Source organism: Mesoplodon bidens (assembly GCF_964165515.1).
Source record: "Mesoplodon bidens genome assembly, chromosome: 12".
NCBI lineage: Eukaryota > Metazoa > Chordata > Mammalia > Artiodactyla > Ziphiidae > Mesoplodon > Mesoplodon bidens.
Genome location: NC_138168.1, coordinates 3,431,072 through 3,443,210, shown reverse-complemented (window position 1 = coordinate 3,443,210; position 12,139 = coordinate 3,431,072). Strand labels below are relative to the sequence as shown.

Below are 12,139 nucleotides of genomic sequence, written 5' to 3'. Positions count from 1 at the left end.
GAGGCACTCCTAAATAAATAGGAAAACATGATACACTGTATAAGATATTGTGGCAATGAAAATTATTAGTAAACTGAAACAAACATTTCTGAAAGATGAAGCTCAGAATGAAAAAACATGAAAACCAGAAGGCCCTTATAAAATCTCTTCAACAAAAATATTTTCCTTTACCAATTGAAATTTAATAAAGTTAAGTGTAGTTGAAAGAAAATTTTTATTAAAAAAATGATAGCTATAGGCTTAGGAGTTGAACATTTCAACAAAGGAGAAGTTTTAAGTATTTAAATGGAAAAGCACCAATATTTAAATGCTTGTAAATATAGTTAGCAAATTTGTTTCACAAGTAGTTATTTTTATTTTGTTACCACAAAAACTTGGAAATAAAACCAAGAGATTATAGCAGGTAGTGTTGATGTTATATTGCCAATGTTTACCAAACTCACCCAAGGATTATTTAATTACCTGTGGAAATGCATCTTCATTTGATGCTGCAATTTAACTGTTAATTAAGGACTCTGATTCTGAAATGATATACTGAGTTACAGTTCTTGTCTGCTAGTGATGCTCTGTCTGGGAGAAAAGATAACCTCAAGACATGATTTTTACTGCTCTACTGGACATTAACCAGTTTTGTACTTAACCTAGCCATCTTATTTTAACATTTCCTTTCAAATGTCTATAAATACCCAGTTCCTCAAAACGCTCTCTGAGCCAGCTTTATCATCTTACCGGTTTCCTCATCAGCCAGTTAATGTCTTTTACCAGTGCTGTTTCTCCCCATCCCCTTCAGGTTTATGGAGGTATAAGTGACATATAAAAATTATATACATTTAAGATGTACAATGTGATGATTTGATATACATATACATTATGAAAAGATTACCACAATCAAATTAACACATCTATCATCTCACATAGTTACTGCATTTTTGTAGTGCAAATACTTAAGATTCACTCTCTTAGCAAATTTTAAGTATACTGTACAGTATTATTAAATATGGTAACCATACTGTATATAAGATCTCCAAAACTTATTCATCTTACAACTGACCCATTGTACCCTTTGACCGTCTTCCCATTCCATGCCCTGCCCTCCGTCACCCACCACCAGCCCCTGGCAACCACTCTTCTACTTTCTGCATCTATGAGTTTAGATTTCACACAGAAGTGAGATCATACATATTTGTCTTTCTGTGCCTGGTTTATTCACTTAGCATAATGTCCTTCATGTTCATCCATACTGTAACAAATAGGAGGACTTCTTTCTTTTTAAAGGACTAAATAATTAATATTCCATTGAATATATACAATGCGTTTTTTTTATATCCTTTTGTCTGTTGACAGACACTTAGGTTATTTTTATATCTTGGCTATTGTGGATAATGCTGTAATGAACATGGGGGTGCAGATCTCCATCCATCCAGAAGTGAGACTGGTGAATCATGTGACAGTTCTATTTTCAATTTTTTGAGGAACCTCTATATTTTTTCCATGATGGTTATACTGCCACTATGGAGAACAGTATGGAGATTCCTTAAAAAACTAAAAATAGAATTACCATATGACCCAGCAATCCCACTGGGCATATACTGGGCATATACCCTGAGAAAACCATAATTCAAAAAGATACATGTACCACAATGTTCATTGCAGCACTATTTACAATAGCCAGGACATGGAACCAACCTCAATGTCCATCAACAGGTGAATGGATAAAGAAAATGTGGTATATACATACAATGGAATATTACTCAGCCATAAAAAGGAATGAAATTGAATTATTTGTGACGAGGTGGATGGACCCATAGTCTGTCATACAGAGGGAAGTAAGTCAGAGAGAAAAATACCATATGCTAAAGCACATATATGGAATCTAAAAAAATGGTACTGATGAACCTAGTGGCAGGGCAGGAATAAAGATGCAGACGTAAAGAATGGACTTGAGGACTCGGTGTGGGGAAGGGGAAGTAGGGATGAAATGAGAGAGTAACATTGAAATATATACACTACCAAACGTAAAATGGATGGTTAGTGGGAAGCTGCTGTATAGCACAAGGAGATCAGCTCGATGCTTTGTGATGACCTAGAGGGGTGGGATAGGGAGGGTGGGAGGGAGGCTCAAGAGGGAGGGGATATGGGGATATATGTATACGTATAGCTGATTCACTATGTTGTATAGCAGAAAGTAACATAACATTGTAAAGCAATTATACTCCAATAAAAAATTTTTTTAATAAAAATAAATAAAAAATAAACCATAATGGCTGCACCAATTTACATCTCCAGCAACAATGAATAATGGTTCCCTTTTCTCCACTCCCTCACCAAACACTTGTTATCTCTTGTGTTTTTGATAACAGTTATCCTAACAAGTGTGGGGTGCTATCTCTGTGGTTTTGATTTGCATCTTCCTAATGATTAATGACAGTGAACACCTTTTCATATACTTGTTGGCCATTTGCATATCTTGTTTGGAAAATGTCTATTTATGTCCTTTGCCCATTTTAATATCAAGTTATTTGGGTTTTTTTTTTTACAAATATTTTCTCTCATTCCACAGGCTGTACTTTTATTTTGTTGTTTCCTTTGCTGTGTAGAAGTTTTTTAGTTTGAATATAGTCTTACTTGCTTATTTTTGCTTTTGTTGCCTGTGTTTTTGGTGGCAAATCAAAAAATTCACTGCTAAGATCAATGTCTAGGAGTTTTTTCCCTATGTTTTCTTCAAGGAGTTTTATGGTTTCAGATCTTGTATTTGTCTTTAATCCAATTGAGTTAATTTTTGTGTATGATATAAGATAAGGTTCCAATTTCATTCTTTTGCACATAGATATCTAGTTTTCCCAACACCATTTATTAAAGAGACTATCTGTTCCCTGTTGTGTAGCATCCTTGTCAAAGGTTAGCTAACTGAATATGCATGGGTTTATTTCTGGGCTCTCTATTCCCTTGTTCTGTTGGTTGAGGTGTCTGTTTTCATGCCAGTACCATCCCATTTTGGTTACTATAGCTTTGAAATATAGGTTGATTTCAGGAAGTTTGATGCCTCCAGCCTTATTTTTCTTCCACAAGATTTCTTTGGCTATTTGGTGTCTTTTGTGGTCTGTATGAAGACAAAATTTTTTTTCTGTTAATGGGAAAATGCCATTACAATTTTTCTAGGGATTGCAATGAATCTGTAGATCACTTTGGGTAGTATGGACATTTTAACAATATTAATTCTTCTAATACATGAACACAGGATATCTTTCCATTTATTTGTATCCTCAATTTCTTTCATTAATGTCTTATAGTTTTCAGTATACAGGTTTTTCACCTCCTTGGTTAAATTTATTCCTAAGTATTTTATTCTTTTTGATGCTGCTCTAAATGGGATTGTTTTCTTCATTTCTTTTTCAGATAGTTTGTTGTTAGTGTATAGAAATGCAGTTGATTTTTGTACAAAAATTGTATATCCCAAACCTTACTGAATTCGTTTATTAGTTCTAACAGTTTCTTGGTGGAGTCTTTTGGGTTTCTACATATAAGATTATGTCATCTGCAGAGACAATTTTATTCCTTCTTTTCCTATTTGGATGCATTTTATTTCTTTTTCTTGACTAACTGCTCTTGTTTAGACTTCCAGTACTATGTCGAGTAGAAGTGGAAAGAGTAGGCATCCTTGTCTTGTTCCTAATCTTAGAGGAAAAGGTTACAGCTTTTCATCATTAAGTATCATGTTAGCTGTGAACTTGTCATATATGCCCTTTATTATGTTGAGATACATTCCTTCTTTACCTAATTTGTTGAGAGTTTTTATCATAAAAAGTTGTTAAATTTTGTTAAGTGCTTTTTCTGCATCTATTAAGATGATTATATGATTTTTATCCTTTATTCTGTAATGCGGTGTGTATCACTTGCATATGTTGAACCATCCTTGCATCCCAGGGATAAATCCCACTTGATCATGGTGTATGACCCTTTTAATTTCTGCTGAATTCAGTTTTCTAATGTTTTGTGAAGGATTCTTGCAGCTATGTCCTTGTAGTATCTGTATATGGCTTTGGACACTTTTACCTTTCTCTACTCTCCACATATTATCCACTCTACATCTTTTTATATTGTGTATGTAGTAGCAAATTTTTGTAGCTTTAGTTATTTTAAACTCTCTTGTCTTTTAACTTTCATACCAGGGTTAAAACTGATTTACCTACCACATTTACAGTATTATTCTGAATTTGACTATAAATTTACCTTTACCAGTGAGTTTGATACAGTTGACCCTGGAACAGCAAAGGGGTTACGGGAGCCAACCTCCCATGCAGTCAAAAATCCACCTATACATTTACAGTTGGTCCTCCATATCCACAGTTCTGCAGATTCAATGAACCATGTGTTGTTTAGTTGTGTATTACATATTTAGTGGAAAAAAATCTGTGTATAAGTGGACTCTCACAGTTCAAACTTACGTTGTTCAAGGGTTGTGCTTTCATACATTTTCTCATTGTTATTTAGCATCCTTTTGTTTTATCTTAAAGAAATCCCTTCAGCATTTCCTGTAAGACAGGTCTAGTGGTGATGAATTCTCTCAGATTTTGTTTGTCAGGTAATGTCTTTTTCTCACCTTCACTTCTGAAGAACAACTTTGCCAGGTATAGTATTCTTGGTTGGCAGTTTTTTCCTTTCAGGACTTTTAATATATCATGCTACTTACTCCTGGCCTGCAAGGTTTCTGCTGAGAAATATGCTGATAGCTTTCTCAGGGTTTCCTTGTATGTGAGGAGGTGCTTTTCTCTTGTTGTTTTCAAAAGTTTCTCTTTGACTTCTGACAATCTGATTACATACTGTGTCTCAGGTAATATTCTTTGGATTGATCTTGCTTGGAGACTTTTGAACTTCATGAATTTAAATGTCCATATCCCTCCTATGATTTATGAAGTTTTTAGCCATTATCTCTTTATATATATATCTCTTCTCTTTCTCACTTTCTTCTCTTTCTGGGACTCCCATAATGCATACATTAATTAATTTTATGGCACCCATAGGTCCTGTATGCATCACTTTTTTTCTTTTTGTTCCTTTAATTGGCTATTTTCTAACGCTCTGTCTTTGAGTTTGTTGATTCTTTACTCTGTCTGATCAAGTAAGCTCTCTACTGAGTTTTTCTTTTCAGTTCAGTCATAGTATTCTGTTTCGTTCAGAATTTCTGTTTTGTTCCCTTTAATGGTTTCTATTTTCTTATTTTGTTCATGTATAGTTTTCTTGATGTAATTTTGTTGCCTATTTGTGTTCTCTTGTATTTCATTGAGTTTCTTGAAGATAATTATTTTGAATTCCTTATCAGGCTATGTATAGATCTCCATTTCTTTAGGGTAAGTTATTAGAGATTTATTAGTTTCCTTTGGCAGTGTCAAGTCTGTTTGCCTGATTCTTCATATTCTGTGTAGCCCTGTGTTGGTGTCTGTGCATCTGAAGGAGAAAACACCTCTTCCTGTTTTTAAACACTGGTTTTGGCAGGTAGAGGCCTTCTCCTGTCAGGTCTCTGGGCTGATGATACTGCCTCTGGGATTGCAGTTGAGTGGGGTTGGGGCTGGGTCATGTGGCTGCTTCTGGGTCTGCTGTAGTGTCCATGTTAGTGGGCCTGTTACCAGGGGCTTGGATGGGTATAGATCCTGCCTCCTGGTCCCTGAGCAGACAGGACTGCCTTCACGACCTTGGTTAGTAGGGCTGGAGCTGGGACAAGGGTCCACTTCAGGATGTGCAGTTGGGTTCAGAGATGGTGGGCTTGTTACCAGGTACGTGTTTGGGTGTAGCTCCTGCTGGGTCTCCGGCTAGGCCAGACTAGCCCTGGACGGCAGCTAACTGGGGCTAAATGAAGTGAGAAGGTTGCTTTAAGGTCCACAGTTGGGACCAAGATCTATAGGCCTGCCCATAGGGGCATGGATGAGTGTGTCTCCCACAAGGTCCCTGGGTGGGTAGGACTGCTCACTGAGTGAGATTGGGAGGGGCTGGAGCCTAGTCACAAGGCTGCTTCAGGATCTGAGGTTGGATTAAGGTCATCACTGGGCCTGCCTCTGGGGGCACAGACAGATGTGTCTCCTGATGGATCCCTGGGCAGGCAGAACTGCTCCTGGACCATGACTGAGAGAGGCTGGAGCTGGGTCACAGGCAGTTTCAGGGTCCACAGTTGAGACCAAGGACCGGAGGCCTGTTACCCAAGGCATGGGTGTGTACACTCCTCCCTGGACCCATGGCAGATATTACTGGGGGCAGGATCATGGCCAAACAGGACTGCAGTGAGTCCACAGGGGCATGGCAGTGTTTCCAGGTCTGTTGCCAGGACCAGTGTTGGCGAGCCTCCCACCTGGGAGTAGGCTTGCCTTCTCAAATCAACTGTTCTTGGTCTTGGGCTCCATTTGGGATTTGCAACCTTTTACCTGGATCCCAGAGCTCCCACAAAGGCACTTTTATCTGTGGGTGGCTCCCAAAGTATTGTTCCTATGGGGAGATATGATGGGACACCTCCTGTGTCAGTCCCTCTGTGTTGTTTCCCTCTGTGTTGTTCCTACGAGCCATTTTCAAACTTAAACAATTTTTTATTTTGATAGTTTGATGTAGTAGAGTAAGTTATTTAACACCAACTCTGTGAAGCTTTGAGAATTAAGCAGTAATTGACTTAATTTTTATATTGGTATTAAATATGTTTAATTAAAAACATATAAAAGCTTAATTTTTTTCCCCAAGATTCATGAATAAAATGGAAATCAAGCACTTAGGTGTGATCCCTCTTAATTAGTTTAGTACGGATATTTTCTGGTACCAAGAAGAATCTATCCCAGATTTCAACTGCATGAAGTCAAATACAATGTGAATAAAACCAGTTAAGGTCTAAAGGAATCCATGAAGGAGACCATATCTGAACAAACCAAATTCGAAATGCTGCCTCTGAGTAATCTCATAAGTTCATGGGAACACCCAATCTTCTAAGGCCTGCATCTATAGGGAGCAGTTACTAAAAATAATCAGAATTTGAGAACAGCGAAGTAAAAATACTCCCATTGTTCCAGCTTTTAAACTAAAAAACTGTATGATTACTTGAATATTTTAACTGTATTATGTGTATTTTTTCTGTCTTTGTCTCACTCTCTCAATATATATTTCAATCAATCAATCAACGCCATTCTTAACATTTTCTCCCCGAGTTTCTAGCACCATTTTGGATAATCAGAAGGTAAGCATAACAATTATAGCCTGAATAAAAACAACTAAATAGAAAAATGGCATGGTTGCCTGGTTTCACTCACCCCCCCACGCAGTGGCGCCTCCTGAAGGTGGTGGTGGTGCTGGTGTCGCGGCTGCTGCTGCCCCTGCAGAGGAGAAGTCTGGCTGCAGGTCCAGGAGATCACTAGATGGTTTAGAAGCGCTGAAAGGAAAATATGATTTTAAAATCAGATTTTGAAATTTTAAAATGTAAAGATGCTTTTTAAATAAAGACTTATGCAGAAAACATCACAGATTTTGGCTATTTTAAATTCAGTAAGAGAATAATATTTTGTAAAGTACAGCAGTAAAGCATATGTTCCTCTATACTGAGAGTTGGCAAACAACTTTTGTAAAGGGCCAGATACTAAAAATTTTAGGTTTGCGAGCCAGACAGTCTCTATCGCTATTCGACTCTGCCAGTGCAGAGTGAAATAAGACATAGGCAGTACGTAAGCAAATGAACACGCTTTTGTTCCAGTAAAAATTTATTTACAGAAAAAGATAGTGGGCTAGATTTGATCTATGGGCCATCGTTTGCCAACTCTTGCAAAGTTAAATTATACTTCAAGCAATGGGTCACTCAGCAAATCACAGAGCAGAAATTAAAAGGGAAAATCTGAATGCCTGAAAATAAGGGGGAATTTTAAACATGTTATGTCCACTAGGTAGCATCTGAAATGCTGGTTATAAGGGCTGTGACAAAAGGAAACGTACTCCAAATATTAAAGGTAAGAGAATTATTGGTAATTTTTTTCCTTTTCTCTATTTTCTAAAGTTTTTTTGTGTTTTTTTTTGTAGTATGGTAAATAATTCTTAACTTGAAAAGAATAATTTATTTATAAACCAAAGAATACTAAAATGAATAATCACTATTGTACCTTTTTTTCTAAGTTAAACTACAACACATCAAGTTTGCCTATAAGAGACCTCACCTAAAAATAATTCCGTATTTTTCACTCTTATTCAATTGGGGCTGTGCTTTTCAAAGCTCCTCCATCTACAGAAGTTCCAAGGAGGAGCCTAGAGCGTTGCTACTCAAAGTGTGGTTTCCAAACTAGCAGCATCCTGGGACCTTGTTAGAAATGCAAAATCCCAGGCTTAACCAGTATCTACTACATCAGAGTCTTCATTTTACTACAACCCCAGGGGTTTCACTGTACAGTCAGGTTTAAGGAGCACTGGCTTAAAGGCTGCCAGACCAGGTACTAAGCCATCAGGGTCCCAGGTTTCCCACTCCTCCTCATAAATAGCCATTCCATCTTTATCTTTTTACATATTAGATTTCCGAGCAATATTTTTTGGAAAAAAGGATTCTGCTGCTTAAAAAAAAAAGTTTCAAGATCCCTGAAACTTGCCTAGTTTTGATGTCTATTTCATAAATATGACTGGTCTAAGAGCCAGAATAGGGAAACATTTATTTTTAAGACTGGAATCAAAGCTTTTATAAGAAGCAATTTATCTTAGTATAGAGGCAGAAAGGACTTGGCTTTACCAAGCCTGTGATTATGAAAGCAGAATTAAGCAAGTAGAGGGTAACGTGCATAGTTAACATGCATACATTATGGGGCTTTATTGCTCAGTTCAAAATTCACATCTCCAAATACAGGGCATTCATAATCAGAGTCACAGATACTACAAGATGGGACTAGAATGCTCTCAAGGCTAAAGAACCAAACAAAGAGTTGACCTAAAATTATTATCTGAGGAAGCCTCTCTGAGTTGGGGCTTCAATTCAGGTGGCCCAGAGATTTTACAGAAAGCACAGTCATCCCCCGCTTTCTCACTACTGTTCTGACCTTTAGGCACTATGAAAGCAATAAGGGGCCTTCCCTGGTGGTGCAGTAGATAAGAATCCACACTCCCAATACAGGGGGCCTGGATTTGATCCCTGGTCAGGGAACTAGATCCCATATGCGTGCCGCAACTAAGAGTTCACATGCCACAACTAAGGAGCCCTGGAGCTGCAATCAAGCATTCCTGGAGCCGCAACTAAGGAGCCCACGAGCCGCAACTAAGGAGCCTGCCTGCCGTAACTAAGACCTGGTGCAACCAAATAAATAAATATTTTAAAAAAGCAATTAGGCGCATCCTGACGGTTTCTTCCTACCACCAGAGTTTGAGTTCCTCATATGCACCAGCTAATTGGCCTGCAACTACAAGCATTTCATTTCACTTCACTTCCTTTCATCTCATTTCTTAGCACTTTAAGACACCCTTTAAATTTCACACAAGAAGAAGCTAATTTCAGAAAACACTGTCCATATCATCCATTTCAGAAGAACCTGAAGTGTGTGCATCTTTCTTCCACTTCCTTTGCCAAATGTGTGAGCAACAAGCTGATTTCCACAGCTTAGGTCTTTCTTACACTTTGAGAGGTACACGCCTAAGTAACTGTATGAAGTATAGAAGAACTTAGTCTATGTACCTGGAAATAACCCAAAATATCACACATTTACTAGGACTACATTTCATTTTGTGAAGTCATTTGGGTTTGGTACACAAAAATAAAATGAAAACCTGATCATAATATTAATAAACGGTTCACTGCATTCTCATGAACTAACCTGACTGGTACAGCCGCAGATGCAGTTGCAAACAAATCAACTGGAGGGGATGTGTCAATAGTTTTAGCTGGTGTAGAATTAGGCGACGTAACAGTTGTGGCTGGAGAAGACTGAAAGGGAAGATGCAAAGCACACTCTGGTCAAATGTGAATCTACAGGACACAAGATAAGAAGACCTCCAATTTTCAGACCCATGCCATTCCCAGCAATTTTTTGGTTGCTCCTCATGGGAGAAAAAACTCAAGAAAATTTGAAGTTGAGAACAGTAACAAATAATCAATACTGGATAAAACATGTTTCAAATTTTAAAAGTTATATGTAATTTATATAAAATTATGAAAAAAAACAATTGGCCTAACTTTGCAATGACTTCTATGCATGTATTTACAGTCAAAGCCAAACAATAAATCAGGAGTTTGCGATTAACAGATACGCACTACTATATATAAAATAGATAAACAACAAGGTCCTACTGTATAGCACAGGGAACTTTATTCAGTAACTTGTAATAACTTATAATGGAAAACAATCTGTAAAAGAATATACACACACACATACATACACATATACATATATATAAAGGGTGAATCACTTTGCTGAACATCAGAGACTATCACAGCATTGTAAATCAACTACACTTCAATAAAACAGTAAAATAAAATCAAAGCCAAACATATTTTCTAAACACTAAATTAGTGGGAAGGATCTTGCTAGCTGCCAAAAATGGAAAAAAAATTAATTGTAATGACTGCTGTGAAACCAAGGCCATTATTTTCTTTTCTGCATCCTAAACAGATTTCATGTAAAGTCTTCTCAGATGCCTTTAAAATCTAGAAATGTAACTTACAAGATAGTTCACAGATGGCAGAGAACAATTCCCAAACAACATTCAAGTCACTGACAGCTTGAGGATAGCCCATCACTAATATGAAACAGATAAAACTAAAAAAGTGAAATAAAACCTAACATTTATTGTCCTGGGCTGGTTTAAGCAGAGGACTTAATAGTCAGCTAATATATCAAAAAAAATGTTTGTTTAGTAACTATCCTAATTCTATTTGTATATTTAATTTGCTTGTATTCACAAGAGAAAGATTAACAGCAATCTCAAACCAGTCCACCAATACTTAGTTCTATAAGTGGAAACGAGACCTAACAGCAAGCAAAATGCACAAAGACCAAGGTCAAGCAAGGGCCATCAGACACTGCTGTAACAGGACATCTAATTGCAAGTAGACCAAACTTAGAGGAAGTTTGAAAAAGAACAATTTAAGAAAAAGGACTGAGGAGATAAGAAATGTATAGGAGTTTCCAGACTTAAATAGTATCTGTTTAATAGCTGTTTGTCCAAGAATGTAACTAATCAGGAAGTCAAAATCCAAAGATACACAAGTGCCAAGTGCTCAGCACTTCAAGAAAGACAAACCCATGAGCAATATGGATGCTGTCACTCAGAAAGGGTGAACTCAAGCTTTGCTCTTCACCAAAAATTTAAAATTTCCAAATGGAATGTGAAAGATTATCAAGGGGATAGAAAGGACTAACATTAATTTGCATGTCATCCATTGTGGACACTGACAACTCTGAAATAAATTAGTGGGTTATTTTATTTATTTATTTTTTGCGGTACGCGGGCCTCTCACTGCTGTGGCCTCTCCCACTGTGGAGCACAGGCTCCGGACATGAAGGCTCAGCGGCCATGGCTCACGGGCCCAGCCGCTCCGCGGCATGTGGGATCTTCCTGGACCGGGGCACGAACCTGTGTCCCCTGCATCGGTAGGCGAACTCTCAACCACTGCGCCACGAGGGAAGCCCAGTGGGTTTTTTTTTTTAAACGAATATATGTGGGCTTCCCTCGTGGCGCAGTGGTTAAGAATCCGCCTGCCGATGCAGGGGACATGGGTTCAAGCCCTGGTCCAGGAAGACCCCACATGCCGTGGAGCAACAAGGCTGGTTTGCCACAACTACTGAGCCTGCGCTCTAGAGCCCATGAGCCACAACTACTAAAGCCCACGCGCCACAACTACTGAAGCTCATGTGCCTAGAGCCCGTGCTCGGCAACAAGAGAAGCCACCGCAATGAGAAGCCCGCTCACCTCAATGAAGAGTAGCCCCTGCCTGCTGCAACAAGGAAAGCCCACGCACAGCAACGAAGACCCAACACAGCCAAAAATAAAATAATAAAATAAATTTATAAAAATAAACCAATACATGTAAATACCTTAGAAAGTTATGTTTATGAAACACCAGGGAGAACGTAATGATAGCAATGAATCTACCAATATAAATGCAGAAATGAAGGTCTTCAAAGGCTCATTAAAAACTGCCTTGTAATAA

General features: G+C 37.9%; 1 protein-coding gene across 14 annotated transcripts in view; it reads right to left on the bottom strand.

The window, feature by feature from the left end:
• SNAP91 (synaptosome associated protein 91) overlaps positions 1-12,139 on the bottom strand; it is a 154,589-nt gene that overhangs the window by 50,824 nt on the left and 91,626 nt on the right. For all 14 annotated transcript variants that reach the window (XM_081251289.1, XM_081251295.1, XM_081251297.1 and 11 more), the window contains 2 exons: positions 9,804-9,913; positions 7,281-7,399 (listed from right to left, as the gene is read on the bottom strand). In XM_081251289.1, coding sequence (XP_081107415.1) covers positions 7,281-7,399; positions 9,804-9,913 — 229 coding nt within the window. The remainder of the gene's footprint in view (positions 1-7,280; positions 7,400-9,803; positions 9,914-12,139) is intronic.